At 36.1% G+C, this 23,255-nt stretch overlaps 1 protein-coding gene across 15 annotated transcripts; it reads right to left on the bottom strand.

Annotated features, from left to right (window-relative positions):
• Nucleotides 1-272: 272 nt before the first annotated feature.
• Nucleotides 273-23,106, bottom strand: LOC121078619 (transmembrane protein 180-like). Of its 15 annotated transcripts, XR_005824669.1 has the most exons (10): nucleotides 22,225-22,918; nucleotides 21,038-21,228; nucleotides 19,563-19,742; nucleotides 18,087-18,821; nucleotides 15,621-15,775; nucleotides 14,053-14,136; nucleotides 12,922-13,065; nucleotides 2,452-2,654; nucleotides 2,221-2,340; nucleotides 273-335 (listed from the first exon to the last, which is right to left on the bottom strand). XR_005824669.1 is itself a non-coding variant. In XM_040575001.1 (8 exons), the coding sequence occupies exons 3-8, from the start codon at nucleotides 19,713-19,715 to the stop codon at nucleotides 6,172-6,174; spliced, it is 1,401 nt and encodes a 466-aa protein (XP_040430935.1). In that variant the 5' UTR covers nucleotides 19,716-19,742; nucleotides 21,038-21,228; nucleotides 23,061-23,089; the 3' UTR covers nucleotides 5,193-6,171. The 15 variants fall into 15 exon arrangements, 13 of the variants coding, with proteins under 13 accessions (XP_040430935.1, XP_040430936.1, XP_040430938.1 ...); XR_005824670.1 differs by lacking the exon at nucleotides 2,221-2,340 and having other exon boundaries at nucleotides 282-335; XM_040575001.1 differs by lacking the exons at nucleotides 273-335; nucleotides 2,221-2,340; nucleotides 2,452-2,654; nucleotides 22,225-22,918 and adding exons at nucleotides 5,193-6,301; nucleotides 23,061-23,089.
• Between the last annotated feature and the right edge of the window lie 149 nt (nucleotides 23,107-23,255).

The following is a 23,255-nucleotide window of genomic DNA, read 5'->3' as shown; positions in this document are numbered from 1 at the left end:
GGCTCGGTAACAACCTGGCAAGCGTGAGCTTTTCCAGGGAGGCTTCGGTAGTGACTAAAAACACTGCTGAAGGCCTGCCTGACCACGCACTGCTGTGGTTGTTTGGATTGATGATACAGACGACCCCTCTGAAATTAGTACCTTTCCTTACCTTGACTAAAGTTCAGAGTTTTGGGGATTAGTTCACCAAATTCAGAAATTCTTGGCTGCTACAACAGTAAATACTTAAAAATGGATGTGGTACTTCACCTCGACCTGTGTTGGGTTTCCACTCTCTTCAGGTTTTTCCTTCAGACAGACCCTTAAGGTCAATAGGCGTGGAGGTGGTGAGATTCCTGAAAAAACACAAAATGCAGGCATCTTAAGATAAATTGGGTCTTTACAGAGTTTGCCCTTCAAAACTTCTATCTGCAGATGAAAGAGTACAGCTGTTTGAAAAGGAGGATTTGGCTTTAAGTCCTTGAGCATTGCATTTTTCTTGTAAATAACTATTTTGGAATGGCTCAGACTAAACCTTACTGCTAATGTAGAATTTCTGGAACGCGTTTTAATAGTTTTTTACAAAGCTTACACTCTTGGGTCTGTGACAGGAGCATGGGTCACTAAACAGAAGGTTCTTAGGTCTACAATCCACAATTATTGTCCTGAAGCTGTAGGATGTGCATACAGAGGACAAAGACATTGTGTAGGCAGGAGAACAAGAACTTGAGACTTGTGCATGCTATGTCTGTGTTCGGGAACGCACTGGGGTATAGTGGAGGCTAGTAGATCAGTAAGTGTCCTGAATGCAATACTCTACAGAGGAAGGATAGGCTGAAAAAACAATCTGTACTGAAGCATTTTAATCTGGGGTAGGTCAGTCTGTATAAAAATCTTGTGGCTTTTCACACAGGAGCATGTGCCCTTGCTAGAACAAAAGCTTTAGTTCCTCTGGGTTTGGGTTAGGTATTTTACCACAGTAATCACTTATGTTCTAATAAAAATGTTTATTTGTGGTAATAGAAAGAGAGGAATACCATACCCAATTGGCACTGAAAGCAAATCTAGACAAAACCCATCTCATTAGTTGAAATTCCAGCTGAGTAAGGCATCAGGGCTAGTATCTCTAGTCTCTCAAAAAATGTTTCTTAGCGACCACAGAACAGTTGATATTTTTCCTTTTGATCCAATTTGAATGGCTGGAGTCTAGCACCTTCATTTCCTGGTAAGAGTGATACTGGAAGCCAAACTACCAAGGCACCCTAGCTTCTACCTGGAAGATCTTCTGCTCAAGCACTAATCAAATCCAACCTTACTTATCCTGAGAAATCAACAAAACCAGAGCAACAAAATATCGTCGGAGGATTTTTCTGTTCAGTTCATTTTCACTGATGTTTAACCTCCTTCAGGAATATTCTTGACATGAGCGCTTTAGACAGTTCTCCCTGGGAAGATTTTCTTTCTCCAGTAGTTAGATGGGCTAAGGCACTTTTCAGTCTATTTCTTTTTATTTGGTTTGGGATCAGGAGTCTGCTTTCTATGTACGTTCTTGTTTGTAAAGACAGATTAGCTTATTTTTCCCTTCAGGAATAAAACAACTTTATAATCAAAATCCAAAACGACAAAAGCTACATTTGCTGCTTTTTAAACAGACATCTGCTTGCAATGTGTAAACTAATAAATACAATTGGTTCAGGTTAATTACATGTTCTTCACAAGGCAATATATTTTATCACATGTGAAATGTAGGTAATGAATTGCATACTGAATAAGAAATATACTAGCTTTCATCTTTGCATTGTTAGTATACAACCTGGGTATGTTTTAATAAGGCATTTCAAAGTTCCTATCCAGTGTTACATTTGTTATTAATATTTTGCTGCAGTATTTGTATACTAAGCATATTTTTTTTCTGGACAGGCCATAAAGTATGCACTATTCATGTACATTTAGGTAATAATTTTAATATATTGTTATTTGCACATATGCTGGTGGAATTGTACCCTATATCAATTGGTGGGCATTCTCAGAAAACTATTTGTTATATAAGTGTATGCATACATCATTCAAAGCAATTAGCATGGTTGGGGAGGATTTCTGGAAAAAAAAATTAACTTTTCTACTTTCTCCTCAACTTTTTAGGTAGTATTTCTTCTTTCTCTTGGAGGAAAATTTATATTATCTATTTAATACCTAGTGCCCAGAAGGTCCAAAACATACTCAAAGGTTTTGAATACCTACCTAGAAAGGAGTATTTTTAAGACAGTCTGCATTTGCTTTGTGGTGATCACAAGGAGCCTTGTCTTCTGGAACAGGACACACAGCTACAGGACCGGCTGCACAGCCTCATGTATTCTAGGACTGTAATTTTCCCAATTAAGCACAGCAATTTAACAACTTTCCCTTCTATTACTATTAGTAGTAAGAAATCAACTACTAGAAAGAGGGTGTAAGATAAACAAATACAGATACCTGATCTAAAATCCTTTCTCCCAAAGGTAACCTAGAAATCCAGTTCCTCTACACATTCCTCTTGGTATCTTTGGGTCCTTCCAGCTCTTTAAGATTGGACACAACTGGACTCCACCAGTCTTGGTTGTATGTTCATTTACAAAACTAGCTTGAATTCTTTTGATGGCATGTATTACTGAGCTTTTTCCTGAGCTGGTGTAATACTGTAAAAAAGAACTCATAAGTGTTTGTGGAGATGAAACATATCTTAACTGTTCCTTTCCCTTCCTGCTCGTCTTTCCTGACAGCAACCGTTAAGCTACACAACGGTATTCAAATGTAAACATCCTACTAGCCATGTCAACAGAGCATATTCATGAATTACTGAGCAGTTCCAAAATCAGCGCAGCAGGAGACTGAGAAGGTCATTTAGTACAAAATGAGGACAGAGGCAGGCCTGTAACCACCACGAAGTATAAATCTAATTTTTGCCTACTTAAATACTCTTCATCGTCATTTATTCCATCTGTTTTCAGTTTATCACTAACCACATATTATAACTATATATAATTATACTAAATTTCTTACTATTAGATAATATTGTTTTAAATCTAGTAGACACTTATCTATTGATTTTCAATAAATAAAATTCATTCAGTGTATTAAGGTCCAAATTCTCAGAATTTATACAGAAATTCTATGAAGTAATGGAATTCTCATTCCCTGAAGTTATCAAAACATTTCCTATTTTATATTATACACACTTAAATCCTCCTTATCAGTTATGAGGCTATTTTAGACATTCTTAAATTATCAAGAGTAAATTGTGGCATTTTTCCAGCAGTGGGATTTCAAGCTCACATACTATGAGCTAATAAGGAGAGAAAGCAGACAAACCAGCTGTTACAAGACACTGAACTTTTGAATTTGATCATCCTTTACTTGAGTCACAGCCAAAACCAATCATGTAGGTTTAGCAAAGGATAACAAAGTTTAATGAATGTCAGAGAAATGGAGAACAAGCAATGTCAATCATAAAATACTGTCAACCTCCTGTCACTACTTTTTGTAAGTTAGACTACCACCTGAATTTAAGCCAGTTTTCCAGTTCTCTTTTAGATTGACTGCTGGTATGATGAAAGATGCTTTCTTTTTCCTGCCCTTATATCAAGAGAAATAGGGCAGACAGAATACAAAATTCTAGTAATTTGCAGAATTATTAACATTTTACCTATTCAGTTATTTGTATTGTGCTTCTAGGATTTGTTTTCTCAAATAGGTTACTCTACACAATTAATCCCTCATATTTTAAGGCAGTCTCACTTAGAAATCTTTGACTATTTACTTTTCCTATCTTAATTCTAAACATATAGAAGTTTAGAGGCTATTCAAGGTGTGCCTTCAGTCGTATCACCCCTTAATCCTTTTTATTTCAGCAATTAATATACTAGCTTTATCAAAAAACTTCCAGGAAAAAAAATGAAAAAAAATGAAAGAAAGAATGAAAAAAAAATCTGGCCATTTCAATGAATTCTTAGTATGATTTTGACACTTACTAGTTTTCCTAATCAGTTTGACATCTTATTAGTTTTCCTATCAGGTAGCACCATGCTTTCCCAGTTGTTAACTATTCACTGTAACTAACAATGCTGTATTAGAAGAAATTAATAAACACAGTCATCTAAGAAACTCTATTTATGCAACAACATATTCACCTATCAGAAAATGTGTATTATATGGGGATTGGATGAGCATATGAAAATTAGAAAATATGTAAACTCTAAAGAAAATTAAAACTATTGTAAGTTATTTATTAACATTTTAAAAGGAAAAATCAGGGAGAAAACAGTTTCGTATACTGAATTAAATATCACATTAACCTAAATTCCTTCAGATTTTTCTCCTTCAGCCTTTTCTCCTTCTGCCTTTTACACAGAAAATGCATACATAGAACACAGCATATCTTTTAAAATTCAGAATTTAAACACAAAGTCCGTATCTGTCCTGGTATTTTTGCAAGTACTCTATTTGGATATGTAAATACAACTGACAATTGTATATGAGCATAATGCTATTAGGGTGTACTAAGCAAATAAATAATGGTATTTCTGACAACACAGATAAAAAAAAGGTAAAAAAAAAATGTCATCACATTTCCACCTTCTTACATTTTAACATAAACCTTCACATTTGTATCAAAAGGTTCACTTGGAATTCTAAATATTTGAAAGATGGTTTTACACTTTTTCACTCATTGCTTTGAAAACACTTTGTAAAAGCAAGGAAACATTTTTTTCTACTCTGTGAATGTAAAAACTGAGGCATAAAATATTATTTTTTCAAGATTAGTATTTCAGATCTCAAACCTTCTCATTAAATGAGGCTATTGCCCAACGAGAAGCACAGTAAATTCTTACACTCCTTTTGTTTCCAAGATTCCTATCATGATAAATGAGCTGATTTAGCACCTTAAAATCTTGATACATGCAATTCATCTTCTTGTACTCTCAACTGACTGGCGCTCTGTAAGAAAGGTGATTCTAAAATTATATTTGACCAAGGAAAACAGAATGAAAATGAGGCGGGGTTAGATTATACTTAAGCTATCTATCCTTACACAATTTGAAAAACATTGTTGCCCACATAGATTTTCTAATGCCAGATATATTGGAGGAAAAAGAGTATCTATTAAAAGGAGTACTAAAAACATGCTAATGTATCTTATCATTACAACATGTGTGAAATAAAGAGAGGATTCAATGTTTCTGAAACTGTATCAAAAACTTTATTTTATAAAAATCACAGGATCCATTTAAAAGCTGAAAAGATTTTGGTAAGGATAAGTCAGAAATTTAACTGGATTAATCAGAAATTAATTTCAACTGTGAGCACAGCAAAATTACCAAGCAGTTTAATATGTGTCCTTACATTTGTCCAACTAATTCAACACTACTACAACCATATGCTGATGTCTTTCTTACGAGAATGAAATGACATTTTGTATCAGCTACTAACAATACAGTACCTCAAAACAATTTTCCCATTCAAAAAGCCAGAAAACTGCATCTACCTACCACCAACTAGAGATACTTGGAAAGCCAGTGAGGAAGTATGGAGCTTTTCCCATAACCTGCAATACTTCATTGAACACCATTTTAATCTTCTTATTTAGTTTTGCATAGACTTTTACAGGGTAGTTAATTATTCTTGGTGCTTCCTGTAGCAGCTGGCAGATTTGTCTTGTTAATGGTCTGGTAGACACCATCTACATTTTTCTCCTCATCTCCCTGCCATCCCTGAGGGATGTCTATCTGGGCTTTTCTGGACTATCCCTAGAGATCTGATATTTTATCAGATATGGCAGAATTAATCCACCATCTTTCAGTAAGCTTAAGAACATACGCTATTGTTGAATTCCAGGGATTCCTTTACCTGATCTGCCATATCCAGTCTTCAAAGGAGATAAACGGTGACCAGTATATACCAGAAATTACTTTAATAAGTAATTATGGATAAAACACATCACATTCAAATAGCTGAACTCAAAAAATCCTCTGTACAGGGACTCAGAATTAAGGCTGAATGTGATCTGTGTTATATTCTACTATACTGAAGAACACAGTGTATTGAAATGGCTCAAATAGTATTTGGTCTAGCAGTCCATTTAAAGCAATTTTGCTTTTTCACATTTAAAACATGTCAAGTCCAGTTCAGCAGTTTTAATGACCACCTGTTACATATTTAACGTACAGCTGTTAAATGACTATTCTGGATTGAAAAGCGAGTCCACGTCAGGATCTGCACGACTGCAATGCAAAGCGGAACCATACAGATCAAATAGAACATGACATCATGAAGACCTAAAAACAAACTGGTGAAAAAGATGAAAATACAGATTTCAAGATGAAGAAGATAATTTCATGGTCATTTTATAGCAAATTATTTTTTAAGCATTCACCTTATATACACATGCACATTACTGGGTACAATAAATTCTAAATAAAGGAATTATTATCTCAGGTATCACTGAGATGTATTCAGTTATATTTTCTGATGCTACATTCAGATTTTACGTTGTTTACTCCTCTCATAATAGCCAGGAGGAAATGAGATAACTACTTTACTACACATCTGTATTATTTAATATATAAATTAATTTAAAGCAATATAATTCAATTATAGAACAGAGCATCTGAAAAGGTTTAGTGAGACTGAAAGATCTGGAAGATAAAGAAAAGCAGTACTGGAAGCAAACATTTTAACATGAAATTATTTTATTTAAGTTAAAATCTGAACTACTAGCTATCCACAGTATACTACTATAGTTGCTGAGGGCTAGGTGGGAGTCACGATTAATGCACAAAACTCACTATACTGTGTAATAAATAGGCTGCTTGATATACGAAGACTAATTTAATTTAATCTATTGTTTTAAAAGAAGGGATTAAAAGATTATATAAACTACTAAAATAATACTTGTGAAATTAACACTCAGATGCTTATTTATTCTTGTGGATGAATAGTATTTCCTGATCTAAATCTTCTTAAGGAATAAAAGCATCAACAACTATGAATCAGAAAGGAGAACATGAGAGTTAAAAAACTCCTTCTTTGAACAGCACAGTTTCTGACATCTCAAATTATACATTTTGGTATTCGTCTAGTAGCTAGAATCGTTATCTACTGGCATTCTGTTAATTATTGGATTCTAATTACTTAAATATTAGGAAAGTCAACTCAAGCTAAGAAACAGTCCCTAAATGAATTTTCTCTCCAAGAGACAATTTATTATCTATTTTTAATTAGCATTCAGGGGTGAGATGGGAGACTCACAGAACAGCTACAGACATGATCCAAAAAACCCTGAAATCTGTGAAAAAACTCTCATAAACTTGAGTAAGCTTTTGAATGGAATCTAAGAGTCTCTTTATATCACAAAAGAATCAATTCATGTCTCACTGTATTTAACAGAAAAATGCTCACAATCTCGAACATAACCTAGTGCGTACATGTACACCCCCCCATCCCAATCACAATTTATCTTGAATCCTGTACATATTAATGCTACATAAGAAAACAAAAAAACATAGGCTTTCAAGTGAGTTTATCGCTCAGACAATTGCATTTAATAAATGGAAGCTATTCACTAGCAGGTCACTGGTCCATAGCCAGTGTTTATTGGTAGCAACAGTAAACCATTTACATGTTATTTACTGGCCTGTATTCACTTGCCTTTTCAGTCCACCTACAAGCAAACAAGGGCCCACATCATGCACACCACCATCACAACCGCCAATAGTTAACTGTAGGAGCAGTGTCAGCAGAGATGCCATAGACAAACTACTTACCTATCTTACCTATCTGCAGTTGCAGACAGGACTAAGATGCAGTTAACAGCATGTTGGGGTTTGTACTTTGGCTGTTCTGCACACTAAAGAGGATTGCAGTTCTCAGTACTAATTCTTCCACATTTATATAAAAAGAAGGACAAATGTGAAAGAACACCTGCCAAATTACTGACTTTCACTGATGCAATCCTGATTTGGTTTGAGTGAAGCAATATTGGTTTAAGAAAATAATAATGCCTATTTTTGTGTTGTAAAACCTCAACTTATGAAAAGTATCTATGGTACAGAGAACAATGAATGGGAAAATATTTCATTAAGGGACCAGGATAAATCAAGAGCAGTGCTCAGATTTCATCATAATAATTAGCTGAACCAGTTATCAGAAACTTCCAAGTCTACTGTCATTTCTTACACATGAAGGAATAAAACATACCATCTTCCCCTAGACCTCCCTAATATCTGTCTGAATAGAACGTGATGTAGTCCAGCAATTCAGTACAAATGCATCAACAGTTCACAATGCCTCCATTACATAATGAAGAGTTACTGTCAAGTAACTTAATTCTGAAGAATGAATTTGAAAAGCACGCTTTTAAGAGAAGTTAATTGCAGTTGCAGCAACTCTCCAGAAGAGGGAGTTTTTAAACTAGGTATCTTTTCCATAGCAAAATATAAAATAAATGATAGTAATTTAAAATATCAAGCCATATGGGACAGGTAACATGTTATTACCATGATGGATCAAAAACAAACAAACAAAAAAAACAGGACCACTCTATTCTGAAAACTATTGCTCAAATGTTAAGCTATCACATTAAAAATACTTCTTAAGGTATCTTCCACTACAAAATGCTTAACTTATGTGTAGCTACCCCATTCCCTAAGAATGTGGTATAATAAGTATATTAATGTATAGCGTATATGGAATCATGTGTAACACACAGAGAATTGTGTATTATATATCAGCCAACTACATGTGTGATAGAGGTTATACCGAATGGCAAGAACACTTCTGGAAGAGAAATACACAGTTCATAGCAGAAAAGTCACACTTTAGAGTTACAAAATGAGAGGGAAAAATGAGATAGAAGTGGATTTCTCCTAAGGAAGAAGACATACTGATGGCTAAGAAGATACTACCATTGGGGCAGAAGTAAATACTGGTAATGGTAAGTAAGAATTTGGTGATGCTAAAGGTCAGTTCAAAGGTTTCATTACAGAAGAAAAGTAGAACAATCTTCCGTATGCCTGGTTTATTACAGTACAGGGATCACCGTCCAGTGATAAGCATTTTATCATTTTTGATTAATCTCAACCATCAATCTGGAGGTGCTCCAGATGAAAAGAGAAAGGAGACTAAAGCTTCTTTTCTTCTAGGCCTTCACTCTCCATATAAAACTGTTTCACTGTCTTACCGGCTTGGATGCCCTGCAGAATACAACTGTAACTGAAGCCACCAAGATGATGACAAACTATTGTCTCAGAAGATCTCCAGGGATAAGAATTTGACTCAGAGCATGCCAGATGCCCTAATAAGCTAGTCAGGAATGTCGTCCTTACACAGGCTGAGAATGTGTGTGTGCAGACTGTTCAATATCACGATGGCAACAAAAACCAGACAAGCTTAAAAATTGGCAATTTACAGTTGGCTGGTATTCTAATAGAGCTTTATTAACTCTACTGAAACAATAATGAAATACCATGATCATGGAGAATATAAAAGAGTCATAGATAGTATCATGTAGCTGAAAAATCAAAACGTAACTACTGGAATGATGAGGTATAGGTAAGGTAGTGCCATCTTATAGACTTTTTGCCAGAGGCATAGAATCAGAAGACATGATTTGCTCAGCAGATAGCTTTTGATTGACAGTTTCTTTCTGATACAGTGCAAGATGAGCACCAAAGACAGAATATTTGTGAAGCCCACTTCTGAAGGGAGTACGCTAACAAAATGATTTCAAAATATATAAAACAAATGAAGTATGGGAGACACGCCCTTCTGCCATAAGGTAAGAACCTTTTTTTTATGTATGCAAGTTGAAGTCATCCAGAAAGTTTGTGAGCTCCAGCATTCCATGTGGTCTTGCATAAGCAATGTATCAATAAATGAGAAAATGAAATGACAGTATCAAACAAAAATAAGAGTGAACAAGCAGAAAAAGCTTACTCCCATAATTTGTCAAGTGTACACTCATTGCTGGAAAAAGTTTCATAGAACAGAACAGAACAGTTCTGTTGGAAGGGACAAACAAAGATCAAGTCAACTGCCTGACCACTTCAGGACTAACCAAAAGTTGAAGCATATAATTAAGGGCATTATCCAAATGCCTCTTGAACAGTGACAGGCATGGGGCATCAACCACCTTGCTAGGCAGCCTGCTCCAGCAAAAACTTGGAAAGTTGCTGAGAATACAAAAGCCAACGTTCAGACTTAAGAGCCTGATAGGAAAGAAAAGGAAGGCACCTGGACATTACTTTTCTATGTTCATTCCACAGAACATTAGCATTCAAAACATACAAAAGACAAAAAAAAAACCAAAAAAAACACCACCACCACACGCAAATCAAACCAACCAACCAAAACCCACAGCGAATCCCATACATCTTACTGAGATTCTTCCACTTTTTGAGAGAATCTGTAGAACAAAACTAATGCAATAGACAGTATCTGTATGTAAGAAGGCACTGCCCACCTGTAACTGTAACACACTAACATTTTCACTATAGCTAAGTACTGGTACTTTTTTTGTTATGCTTTAATTTTCAGTTAAAGAAAAAATGAATAATTTAGAATTCAGCAAATTTTGCTGACTAGTTTATGGTTTTTGCATCTTCTTTCTTTTCTTGGTGAATAACATGCTGGAAACTCTTAAGACACATTTATTCAGGGCCCAAACATTTTAGTAATGCAGAATAAGGATTCTCTGTGCTATCTTCACAATTCACTACTACTACTATCTAATAAAGTAAAGGCTTTTTAGAGCACTTACTAGATATTGCCAGCATTGGAGAAGGAAGGACATAGCTGAGACTGTACTGGCATGGGTCATAACACTCCGTTATATGTAATTTGCGTGTTATTTATTGTTAACACTTTGAGCATGTTTGAAGTGATCTCCTGTATTCAGTTTCTGTTCCTGTTTTCAGTTTCTGTTTCAGATAACAACTCTGCCCTGAGACAAGTGTGCATATGCTGCCTATGTATGGCTGAAATCAGAGATCAGTTGATAGGGTTTGAATATGTATAAGTAATTTTAGCTCAGTCAATGGTCAGAGTACATCGCCATGGGCAAAGTGACTCCCGAGAAACAATCTTCAGTAGTCTGGTCTTTGTGAACATGCACACTGTACTCCATTCACAAAGAAAGCACTTATTGATCAATCCAGAAATTACTATTTTTTTTAATATCTGATTTTCATTATTTCTTCTCCAGCGAGGCTGCTGGATTTGTCAGCTAGCTGGAAGAAATGTCAAATGACTAAGATCAGACTCTGATGGTCAAATTTGGAGTTCACATCTGATGTGCACATGAACACACATATATACAGAATGTGTGCAGACTCTTTTGTATTTAAGACATTCTTTTTGAGGGGGTGGGCGAGGTATATACGCAGAATATTTCGGGTGTTTTTTGATTAACTGATCTCAGCTTTGTACCTTTAAGCTGTTCCTTGCACTAGTAAAATAAATCAACATAAATCAATTTCAACACAACTCAATTTCAAATACAGGTTTTAGGGACTGAGTATTCAAAGTATTTCAACTCTATATCCAATAAATTTATTGTTGCTATAGTTCAGAGTCTACTTATTGGAAAAAAAAATAGAACTACTGTGATTTAAAATCCATCCACAAAGGGATCGTTTGTCTGGTTAAAAGGGAACAGATCTGAAGTTTTCTTGCTTCAAATCTGAATTTCTCTGAGTCATCAAGATGAATATATTCAAGCTTTCTCGTAATTCAACATCCAGTTCAACCTACCACTCTTCTGCAAAAATCACTCATCTTATTTGACATTATAATGAGGTTCATGTCCTTATCACATCATCTCACTGTCTGACTATCCACAGAATGCATTAAAATCAAATCCCTCAGACATAAGCCTTCTTTGCTTATGTCAAGATGCTTTTCTGAAGACTCCCTGTTGCACTTTTATGTTGTATTTTTCCTTTTTTTTTTTTTTTTTTTTTTACAAATTTCCTCAAATACAAAATATTCTCTTAGCCTTAGGTAACACATAACCAGTCTTTTTTCCTTCAAGAGCTATCTCCACAAAAGTTGGTACAGAATAATTATCTTCTATGCATTTTTTAAGCTTTCTAATCAGAATTGAGTAGAGGAGCTATGTAGTACTTAGGATATCCATGTTGTTCTTTCAAACAAATCCTAATCGGACTAATTTTTGCTTTTTAGTGCTGACTTCAATAATTCTGTACGTTGTTACTTCCTTTTGTTGGACATAAATAAACAGCCTGACCTTTTTAGTGTACTGACTCCCTGTTAATTTATTTATTTACTTTTAAAGCCCATGCATTTCCAATGTGTTAACTAGCAACCACAGCTTTATGCTGTATATTAAGGTCTCCAGGGAATGCAATGAAATCATTAGCATTAGAATGGTAAGTAGTATAGAAGCCAAAATGATACTCCTATTTGAGGTAAATTCTCCTCCCTCCAGTGATTACACTGCTTTCTCTCAAATAGAAAATATATCTTAAAAGCAAACCTATTAGGATTATATATTTAAGGAAATCGGCTTGTGAGATAAACAAAACACAGAAGCCAGGATTACATCTATCTTAATAAGAAGTAGTAGGTGACCTCAAACTGTTCTTTTTATTTTTTCATAATGAAAAGGGAGATGGACAAATACTGAAATGTATCCTTTTTTTCCCCAAAACTAGGTAGGTGTGCTTAAATGTATTGTTTAATAAAGGATTTATTCCTTTTAAAAAAATCTAGAAAACATTTTATTCCTATACATAAAAAGAAAACAAATGAAAAATATGTTTAAAGTGCTCATATTTTTGAAGCACAGTTGATGCAAACTAATGGTAGATTAGTTTTCCATTTACTGTCTGAATGACAGGATTATTTCACTCTAAGTTCTGTGATTTAAAGCATCCTTTCTGAACTCACCTTGGATCTGGCTGAGCAACTTCATTATTCAAGTTCTCATATCCAAATTGATTTAGTATGGTAACCACAAGCATTGGAGCCAAAGATTGAGCAGGCTTGGTAAATAAAGCATTGGTACCAAAAACCATAGAGGAAAGTGGTGATCTAAAATATTTCAGAAAATAAAACCAAACACACAACACCATGTTATTAGTATGTAGAATCAATTACAATAATGATTCTTTAAATCCTGTTAATATGCAAATGTTAACTCACAATAGCTAGCTTTATATTTTACACATACTGATTGCAAACAGATCAGCCATCATAATGAAATCTCATTTTCTTTGAAAATTAAAGACAAAAAAAAAACACCTCTGGGCTATATACAGCTTGACCCCAGTTCTGAAATGACTTGCACACAAGTTCAACTTTTGCACACTGAGTAATTATTGAAGCCAAGCTAGACTGAACAATGCATGGAAAATTAATTACAACGTAAGATTACACACATGAAGCCATAAAAGGATTTTTTTTCTCCGTGAAAGCAATAGTTCTCACCTTTGAGGGTGAAGTCCTGTAATACCCTTTGACCAAGATTGAATCTGCACTAATACAAACATTGGTGTAACCAACAGGAAGTTGCTTGCACTTTGATAAAAATCCAAAAGATCCATGAGTTGTCATATGCTAGCTCACAGCTGGTTTTATCACTTTTTATTTCAGAGAGATAACAGCAACCACTTAGACTTTGAAGTTTGCACTTTAAGTAGCATAGGTAAAACTTTCTAAACTCCTTTTTCACGTTAGAAAGGTGACAATAGATGCATAGGGTTACAAAATAATTCAATTTAAGCTGACATTAACAAACATTGAAAAAAAAAAAAGCCACCTGGAGAACTTGGCTTATATGATAGTCCAATTAAAACTAGAAATTACCTAATAAGCCGTTCAAAGTGCTCTGCTGAAGTAATGGCAGGAAACTTCATTAAAGTTCTTATCTTTACTTGTGCTATGTTGTTCTTACAAAAAGTACTTCTATGTCGAGCACCCAAGATCACTTACAGCCTGCCCTTGACATAATCTAACTTACTAAAGAGTAACATCAGAAATTACAGCGTATTTCAAGAAAAACAGTTAAGAATGACATACCTCCGCTTGTGCTTTACTAAATCTGCATCAACAATATCTGCCAAGGGCAAATTGAACAAACTAAATGAAGCTTGTACAATTACCCTAAAGAAAGACAAAATAATTAAGATTCTTTTTAAAATACATTTTCAAAATAAAAATGGTAACTGATGCCTAATTCTAGCACGTGCATCCAACTACACTGACATTTCTGCAAACACACAAAACTGAGATGTTCATTAAAACATGGTGATGTATGTTTAAACAGAAGTTCTGAAAGCATTGGTAGGTCTGTTCTTAATTGAGAATTAGAAATTGATATGCAGACCTAACTTTTTTTTTTTTCTTTTTTCCTGGACACTGGTGGAAAGAGTCACAAATACTTGCTTGATATTATCAGTAAATGTCATTTAAAGTGACATGAAGAAAAAAAATCACCTTATAGGAACAAAAAAACTCAAAATTTTCTCTTGAAATCTGACATGGACATGGAAAGGACTGGAAAGACCACATGCAAGACAAATTTCAAAGTGGAAGAATCAGAAAAGTAAAAAGATTTTATATGCATTCCTATGTATGTATTCACATTTTGCATGCATATATGCATTTAAATATACACACACACAAATCTGACTCTTAAACTGCTAACTGAAACCATAAATTCAAGTATCAGGACTTCAACATTTTGTTAAATTTTGGCTGTGATTAGCTTTTACGAATGAGAGGCTTTGAACAATTACCACTTTAAAGTCTTTAGGCACCTTTTAAGGTTTTCCTGTGGAAATCCAAATATATCTTCATCATTTAAAGTGTGCAAGTAATGAAATGCAATTTATTGGTCACACAATTCAGTGTTACAGTAGCCCATGACTGAAATACTGAAAATGAGAATGAAAATAGGAAAAAAAAAAAAAAGAAAACAAAGGTAGAAAAGGAAAGTAGGAACACGCAGAAATAAAGCAATGAAATAAAAAAAAAAAAAAAAAAGAAAAATGAACTGCTGCAACAATATTCTGATACAAACAGGTCTTTATTTCTAAATAAGTTTTTGCAAATGTTATAATGTGCTTCCTCAATTAAAGAATTACTTCCTGGCATCATACTTCCCCATTACTACTGAAAATGCAACCTAGTATTGGTTACCTAATGGACACCTGACTTACTGGTACTTATTTTGCAGTGCAATACACAAGTGTTCATGCACTACAAAATGTGGTCCAAGGCTTCCCTAGCAAACATGCACTGAAGAGTTCCTCTACTAAAATCTTTGTAGTCAACAAGAGGTTCTGCTTACCTTGAATCTGAACTTGTCTCATGTTAAAACATACATATGGCAGGAGGCATTTGGCTGCAAACCATAGTCACTGATCATTTCTAAGCCTTTTTTTTTTAAAGCAGAAATTAAAAGCTGAAGCATACTAAAATGAAAGCTGAAAGAAGTTGTAAGCAGAGTTTTGAGTTTTCTGACGAGTGAAACAGAACAGAAAGAAAACCATAAAAGCAGTGGAAAAATCTTCAGGCTATTAGAAACAACTGTCCACTCTGTTAGAATAATTTGTGTCTATGAAAAAGGAAATATACTTGCTTACATGTTTGCTGTGAGATAAAATGCCAAGAGATAATAATGTTCTGGTCCTAGAAAAAACATGACAGCAGCAGCTACTCCTTCAAAGTAAAAGGAAAACAAGATGATTCTGTAATAACCAAACTTCTTCAATGAAGCGTGACTGAGAAGAACAAGGCACTGAAAAGACAACATATACACATATATGAGGAAAAGACGTAGCATAGTATTTCAGCAGTAGGAGAGCTATAAAGCACAGAACAGACACAAATAAATCATTACTACCCAGTAAAGAAGAAAAAGCTTTTTAAAACGTACAAACCAAATTAAAATATAAAAATTCAACAAAGAAAATATTTACTGGATCATTCTATGCTGTATCTACCGGGTAAGAATGGTTTCCTTTCACTCAAAACTAGCCAGATAAGAACTGTTACATTCTGAGGAAAATCCTATTTCCCACGTTGCCTCACTATTATTTAATGGTCATGACCTTTGTTTGATACTCTTCAAATAATTAAATTTGCAGCACGTTAACTGTAAACCAAGCATCTTGCCTCTTGAATTTTAACTGCTGATCAGTTGTCTTTCTCGAACTGTGTAATATTCAGATGAAGAACAAGAAGGAAATCTCCTTATATATTTGTTCTCATATTTGAATACTTTAACACAATGAATAAAACCAGGATGCTATGATGAGACAAAAATTACTATGGCAAATACTATTTCCAAGAACAAGACTTCTATTTAAACCAATGATCAAAGAGGTAAAACAAATCTAGAAAGTTGGTATAGCAACAAAATCTGATTGTAAGAAACTAAACATACTCCTCGCTCAAGGCTATTTTCATTTTTTTCATAAATGGGCTTATACTAGAAATTGTAAGATGTTATTTAGTGGATGCTATTGTAAAAAACATGACCTTGTCTCCCTGTAATTGAGAAATAACCCCGTCTCAGGAAGCACTTATGATTTATAAAATTCCTTATTACCTGCATATTTTTAGGACAGCGTATTTTAAGAATAAATGCTAACTTAATGATGCTTTACATTTAAATTTGCCTTTGTTTCAGCAACAAAGTTTCCCTTGTAGGCAGATTTTATTCTTTGCAGCCACTACTAAAAGGAACCTGAGACAGAAGCTGCAGTCTGTTTGAGCACAGACCGTCAAAGCACGGTTCATAAGAAGGGGCTTTATTTTACACGGGCTGGGTGCTTTTCCAGTAAGTGAAGTTCAGGACATTGCCACCAGAGAATTCTCTTATTATATCTTGAGCTCAAAGGGACAAAACCTGAGAAAAATAAGGTCACAGCAAACTCTCTACAGTTCAGTGACCTCCTAGACAAAGAGTCTCTGGGGACCAGAGAGAAATGCATTTTCTGAAAGATTGTTCGTTTCACACTGTCATGCTGATTGTATCACCAGTGGTGACTGCTATATATTGAGTGTAAGTGTATGCAAGCTTTCCTAACTTCTGTAGTTTCAGATTTATTTCCAAAGTTCATAGCCTAGCTGAGTTATAGAAAAAGAAACTATAAAACTTGTGGCAAGGATAAAAGTTGAAATGATTTATATTTAAGTGTTATGGAATAGAAAAGGTATGGTTAGGATCTGGGGGAGGAAAAAAAAGTCACTTCTGTTATATATGCAAAAGCCAAAAAATATAACTGACTTTGAACTGTGAATTCCACGTGCACTTCCATGCTATCCTCTTTTAGATTCTACCTACTGAAAAACGAGTATGTTTACATTCAGTGGGACATATTTTTGCTGGTTTTCATGCTCTCACACATTACTGGTTTGGGTTCTCCTTTCTTTTACAGTCTGTTACTCCTCCCTCCATCTCTGTCTGGGGTCTTGAAATCTTTCTCCATACCAAGTAAATGTAGCTGACCAAGACAGTAAACAACAAAATAGATGGGAACGTATTATTCTCCAAAACCAGCCATTTAGAGTTTTGTTTGCTTTCATATCTTTCAACAATGCTTTTAATACCTAATTAATTTTTCCAGTGTTTTGTGCAGTTTATCTCAGAAACTTCCTGAAGAAGAGATTATTCTTTCATCATGTATTACAAATCAAAAACAATGACAAAATAATTAAGAATTATATAGATTTTGCTTTTAAGAACTTTTTATCTTGACTATGCTTTTCATTCCTTTATGCTTGGGTATTACAAATCCTGTAGGCCACAAAACATTCATTCCTTGCATATTCACATTTCACATTCTTGTAAAATGGTTTTCTACCAGTCTGCCTGCTTGTCCTTTCTCACTACCCTAGCCTTACATCCGGTAAGCCTTCCATACCTACAGGTATTTTCTTCTTTTAGGGCATTGGTGAGCTAGATTTGTTTCTTGGTATGGCCAATCATTTACACTGGAGACACCACTTTTTCAACAAACACTGTAAATAGATACCTTAATCTAGTAAGAACTACTGAAACACCATATTTTCATATTTTGAAATACAAAAGTGATACTGCCTACCTGAGGACAAATAAAACCTGCTCCGTACATGACACTTCTTATTGAGGAAGAAAGGACATCCTTAGGAATGAGATCATCCGCAAAGATCATCATAAAATTGTTGCAGAATGCTAGGTGAAAGACTTGGAAGAAGTTCATAGTTACAAAAAATAAAAAGTTTTTCTCTGTCATAATCTGTTTGGTCAACGAAATTACAGAGGACCAGGAAAGAACTCTATCACCATTTTCTAGATTAGCATTCTCCATAAGAACTTCTCTCTGCTCATACTGACTAGTACTATATTTGCCTGTGTAACACATACAAGCTGTTGCTAATGCTGCAACCAAAACAGCAAAAGCCTGAAAACTGGCAAAATTTTCCATATTATCTGATATTAGACCACAAAAGAGAATGCTCGTAGATCCGATTAATGTTGCTACTTGGTTGTATTTAATAAGCTGAAGCCTACTTTCATGTCTTGTTGATATTTCTGCAAAGAGTGCGCACTGCGCTAGAAGCACAAAAGTAAGCAAACCATCAAAAGCACATAATGCAACAATAAGGTGAAGACCACTTAGCCAGTCACCTTCTTCATAATGTTTCCAAGGAAACCAAGGAAGCAAAAAGGCTAACGCGTATAAAGGAGCTCCATATAGAATTGAAAACTGGCGTCTTGAGCAGCATGCGAATTTGGAGTTATCTTGGATATATCCAAAAAGAGGATCGTTAATGGCATTCCATATCATAAATACAACCTGTGGCAAACAAGCAAGAAACAGAACAGAATTTATCATTAGTGTGATTTTCCTGCGGAGGTTACACAAACCCAGAAATAACAATCACAGTATTTATTTAACATGAATCGCTATTAAAAGAATAAAAAAAGATGAAAGGTCAAAAACAGACTTGGGACCAAATTCTTAAAGGTATTTAGAGTTTCACATTAATTCTGAAAGAAATCAAAATGAGTAAGTAGGCAGGTGTAAACGACAAGTGAACCTGCGCCTCTTAGACTTCACTCCTTCAAACACTTTTATACCTGGGATATATCTTGCAAACTCTCACAGCAAATAATTCATGACATGAGCTGGCCCATTATATTCAGGAGTCTATTTACAACAAGAGTTGCACACCTGGATAATGACTTGCAGAATAAGGGCAGTATTTATGTACCTGAACACCCCAAAGGAAAGCACTAAAGTCAAAGATATCTATGGAGCTGAGGTGCAAGATTAGTTTAAAACATTAAGTGAAAATATCAAAGGTGAAAATCTTTCCAGCAATTAAAGTTTGGAGTCTTTTAGTCTTAAGACTGTAACAAATGGGTTTTATGTGTATTTTAACTTGTGTATAAATTAACTAAATTTAAAGTTAATGTACCGTATAACTATTTGCAATGCATTCAAAAGAAATTCTTAAAAAAAGAGACAAAAAAATTTGTTATAACACAGACACATAATACACAATGGTAATCAAAATATTCCATTGTACAATACCTGTGCTTGATGAAACGCTACTTCTGAAATTTTGTATCGGTTTAGGAAAAGCTTAACGTAGTAGAAATTAAAGATACTGTTCATCATTCCTGCACCTAACGTAGTCATGGAGTATGCCAGCGCATTTGGTTGAATTCCCAAAACAAACTTCATCTTCCAAATTGTACGAATCTATTCTTCCTTGAGTTACAAAAAAGAATTACAATGGTTGGTGAAATAATTTTCTGAAGTAAAATGATATAGGAAATTGGCTTGTTTCAGAGGTGTAGGGATGGACTCTTATAGGAAAACTCCCCCATCCTCACTTTTTCTTCTAAAATTAGCAACACATTTTATTGAGTTATAAGACACCGAGCACAAAACTGAATAGGTACAAAATATTAAGAAGTCAGTGACATTTCTAAATATAATCAATGCTTACAAATCAATAGAACAAGTAGACAGAAATTTAAAAGAATCTTTTCTGAACTGGTGCACATTAAAATCTGCTATTGCAAACACTAATGCTTGTGTAGAGGTTAAAGTAATTGCATAAATTTTAGATCTTTCTTGCTAGCTACGTAGTTTTAGAATTATGAAGCTGTGTAGGAATGAAGTGACTCAATTCATAACCCGACGTATTCCATAGCTATGAATGTCAAATGCAGCATACACTTAGATGAGTATTTCTTTCAAAACAAATATAGTTTTGTTTTTGCATTTTTAAATGTTAATAGCTAACAAGCATGGAAGCAGTACTTTTAACTAATAAACAAGTGAGATATGAACAGAAGCCATAAAACCATTGAAACACTTTTTAACAGTTTAAACATTTTCCTACTAGGAGAGACCACATGTAAACAAAATCCTGAAACTAACTGGTATAGGGCAATACAGCACTTAAAGTATTTCCAAGTAACAGAGATACTTTAATATAGTTCTGTAATATATCAAACAGATCTTCAGCCAACAATTTTTAAGATGCTGACTTTTTCCACATATCTAGGAATTAAGTGAAATATGTTTGGTATAATCTATCCCGTGAAAACAGCTAGCTCCAGGGAACCTCTGCCTTCTAAAGTGATGATTACCTTTATTGTTCTCAACCAGATTCAATTCTATGATCCCAATACAAAAATACTTCTACCAGTTACCTCTTTTTAACTAAGCCTTTATTATTCTTTATGTCTATTTGAAAGACGCTGTCTGCCATTAATTTGGAGATACTTCAGGTTCAAATTTCAGCCTTATTATGCACACTAACTCCAGAGCTTCACAACCTGCTGTCAATGGTCCACGCTTTGCTCCTCCACATTGTATTTACAACTTTATCCTAAATGCAATTTTCAAATATCCATCAAAATACACAGTTTGAGTATCTGTTTGGTTTGAAGATCTGCTTGATAAGCACATCTATAAACAACTCCCTGAACTCATCATGTCAATGATCATGACCACGAAAGACACAAGAAATTTAAAGCAAGGTGGTTTCCAACCTTCTAGCTTCCTGTGGCTCACAAAGTGGTAGAGGACAGGCTGCTGTGAGGGCAGATGGTAACCTTCTAATCACCAGGTGAGGCCAGATAAAAGCTGCAAATCAAGTAGAGGGCTGGAGAAGTGTCTATTCTGGCTCAGACAGAGGGCGGAACAGCAGTTTTTCCATCCACTCCCAAACACAGAAAGCGAACTACTTACAGAGCACATAAAAGGTGGTTGGCTGCATTTTTGTGCATATCTTTAAGATGCTCACATACTAATCTATATGCAAAGAGAAGATAACTTCTCTTGACAGGTAAGAAAAAAATCAAGCTGACAAACAACTTGAACTAAGTTTTTTCTTTATAAAGCCAGTTTAATTATAAGAATATGACTGAGTTTTTAGATATTTGAGCATGAGCATTTTCAAATTTATTTTTCAGAGAGCTATGGCTGCAAAGGCTCTTTCGTTTCCATATGATTAAATTCTTCATCTTTGTAACACGTTTGGTTTCATAAACTGAGAAACCTTAAATGAAGAATAAGGTTATTGAAAAGATGGAATCTAGAATGTTTGTTTTTATGAAGAGATATTAAAATTGTGAAAGACATTATAAGTATGTTATTGATAAGCATCACATTCTTTTTAGAAGAAATGTGTGTTCAAGTCTTCACAAATGTACTTCATGAAGTGATTCATGTAGAAGATATCTTTGGAAAGGTAGACATTTCATCTGTAACCCTTTCTGGGTTTTCAAATGGAAAACGGGAGGCCTCTCCTCTCCCTTAAATTCCACAGGCACCAAGAATACGCATGCTTGACATTAACATTCATTTCTCAAATCGTACTTGACTCAGTTCCTTCCTACACATAAATAGAAAAATGGTTCCCTTAGCTTCAGAAAAATTGAAAGCATTTCTTCTACAGAAACCTTCTAACAACGTGCAACCAGGCCTCTAGTGTCATGACTAATTACAATACACAGGATCTGACACAACTCTTTACACTAATTGGTACATCTGGTCCTGTACCTTGTTTATGAAATAGGTTCAATTAGAAGTTGAGGTACCACACTTCCTTTCCCAAAAGATGTACTCTTTAATTGTACAACAATGAAATCATGCGTGAGTACCCCCTCCCTCTTCCTAAGAGTCAGCCTTTACATTGAGCACATTAAAGCACAGGTGTTGACATTTTGTGACTCACAGAAGGCAATCAGTTTCAGAAACGTCTAGTGGTTGCAACTGCGTTAATACAGATGAGCCAAGAGAAGAGGCTGTTTAAAGCAGCGAGACGCAGCATGGCATTACTTGCATCTCTCCCAGGGCTGGGTGACGACCTCTAGAAGCTGGAGCACAAACTTGGAGAAGAAAAGTGGATTCCCAAGTGGCAACAAGCTTCGGCTGGACCACACGGGGTGGCAGCAGGCCCTGCTGGGTCCCGCGCTGCCGTGTGGTGCTCATGGCCCTGATGGTCACAAACACCTTCCTCGTCCTCAGCCCTATTAGGGCAGAGCTAAGAATAAACCCTTTCCTAGTCCTGAGGGGCAACGCCAAAGGACAGGCTGCTGAGGGCGGATGAGAACCGAAAGCACCCGGAGCAGGAGGCACCGGCAGCGCCTTCGAACCCGCGGAGCTCCTGAGAGGCTGAGGAGGCGCTGCCCGGGGGCGCTGGCCTGCGAGAAGCGGGCACACGTTGCTTTTTTCTCAGTAGCCCCCAGACCCAGCTCCCCGCCTCTCGCAGGGCAGGAGGCCGCCGAAGCCACCCCCTGCCCAACGCGGAGCCTCCCTGGGAGCAACGCTGCTGAGGGGAGCCGGGGGTCCGCGCCCCGCCCCGCCTCACGGGCTACTCCCTCAGCGCCCCGCAGGGGCTGCCGAGCCGGGGGGCGCTCCCCGGGAGCCACGGCTTTCCTCACACCCGGAGCCGCGGCTTATCTCCCCGCGCCCAGCCCCGCCTCAGCCGCGGAGAGCACCCAAAAGGACCAGCACCGCCGCGCCCCCCTCAGCCCCCCGCACTGTCCGGCCCTATCCTGCCCGACCCACCTCCTCCCCCTTCGCCGGCGCCTGCCGGGGCGGGCCCACGTTAACCCGGGCCAGCCTTTCCTTCTCTCCCATTGGCTTCTCGCCGCGGATCGGCGCGATGATTGGCTCTGGCTCCCTTCAATCCGCCGGGCGGGCGGCTCCCCATTGGCTCCCCGCCGCGGAGCTGAGGGTGCCGCGTTTGAATCGCGGGGCGAC

This window comes from Cygnus olor, chromosome 15, assembly GCF_009769625.2.
Source record: "Cygnus olor isolate bCygOlo1 chromosome 15, bCygOlo1.pri.v2, whole genome shotgun sequence".
NCBI lineage: Eukaryota > Metazoa > Chordata > Aves > Anseriformes > Anatidae > Cygnus > Cygnus olor.
This window is presented reverse-complemented; position numbering and strand designations above follow the sequence as displayed.

Excerpts from the sequence above, each read along its gene's own strand:
- LOC121078619 (XM_040574992.1), bottom strand. The coding sequence starts at position 19,715 with ATGAAGTTTGTTTTGGGAATTCAACCAAATGCGCTGGCATACTCCATG. Across the intron at positions 15,776-18,086 it reads CAGGTTTTATTTGTCCTCAG|TGCCTTGTTCTTCTCAGTCA; the intron begins GTAGGCAGTATC and ends TTGTCTTTTCAG. Across the intron at positions 13,066-14,052 it reads TTAGTAAAGCACAAGCGGAG|ATCACCACTTTCCTCTATGG; the intron begins GTATGTCATTCT and ends GAAATATTTTAG.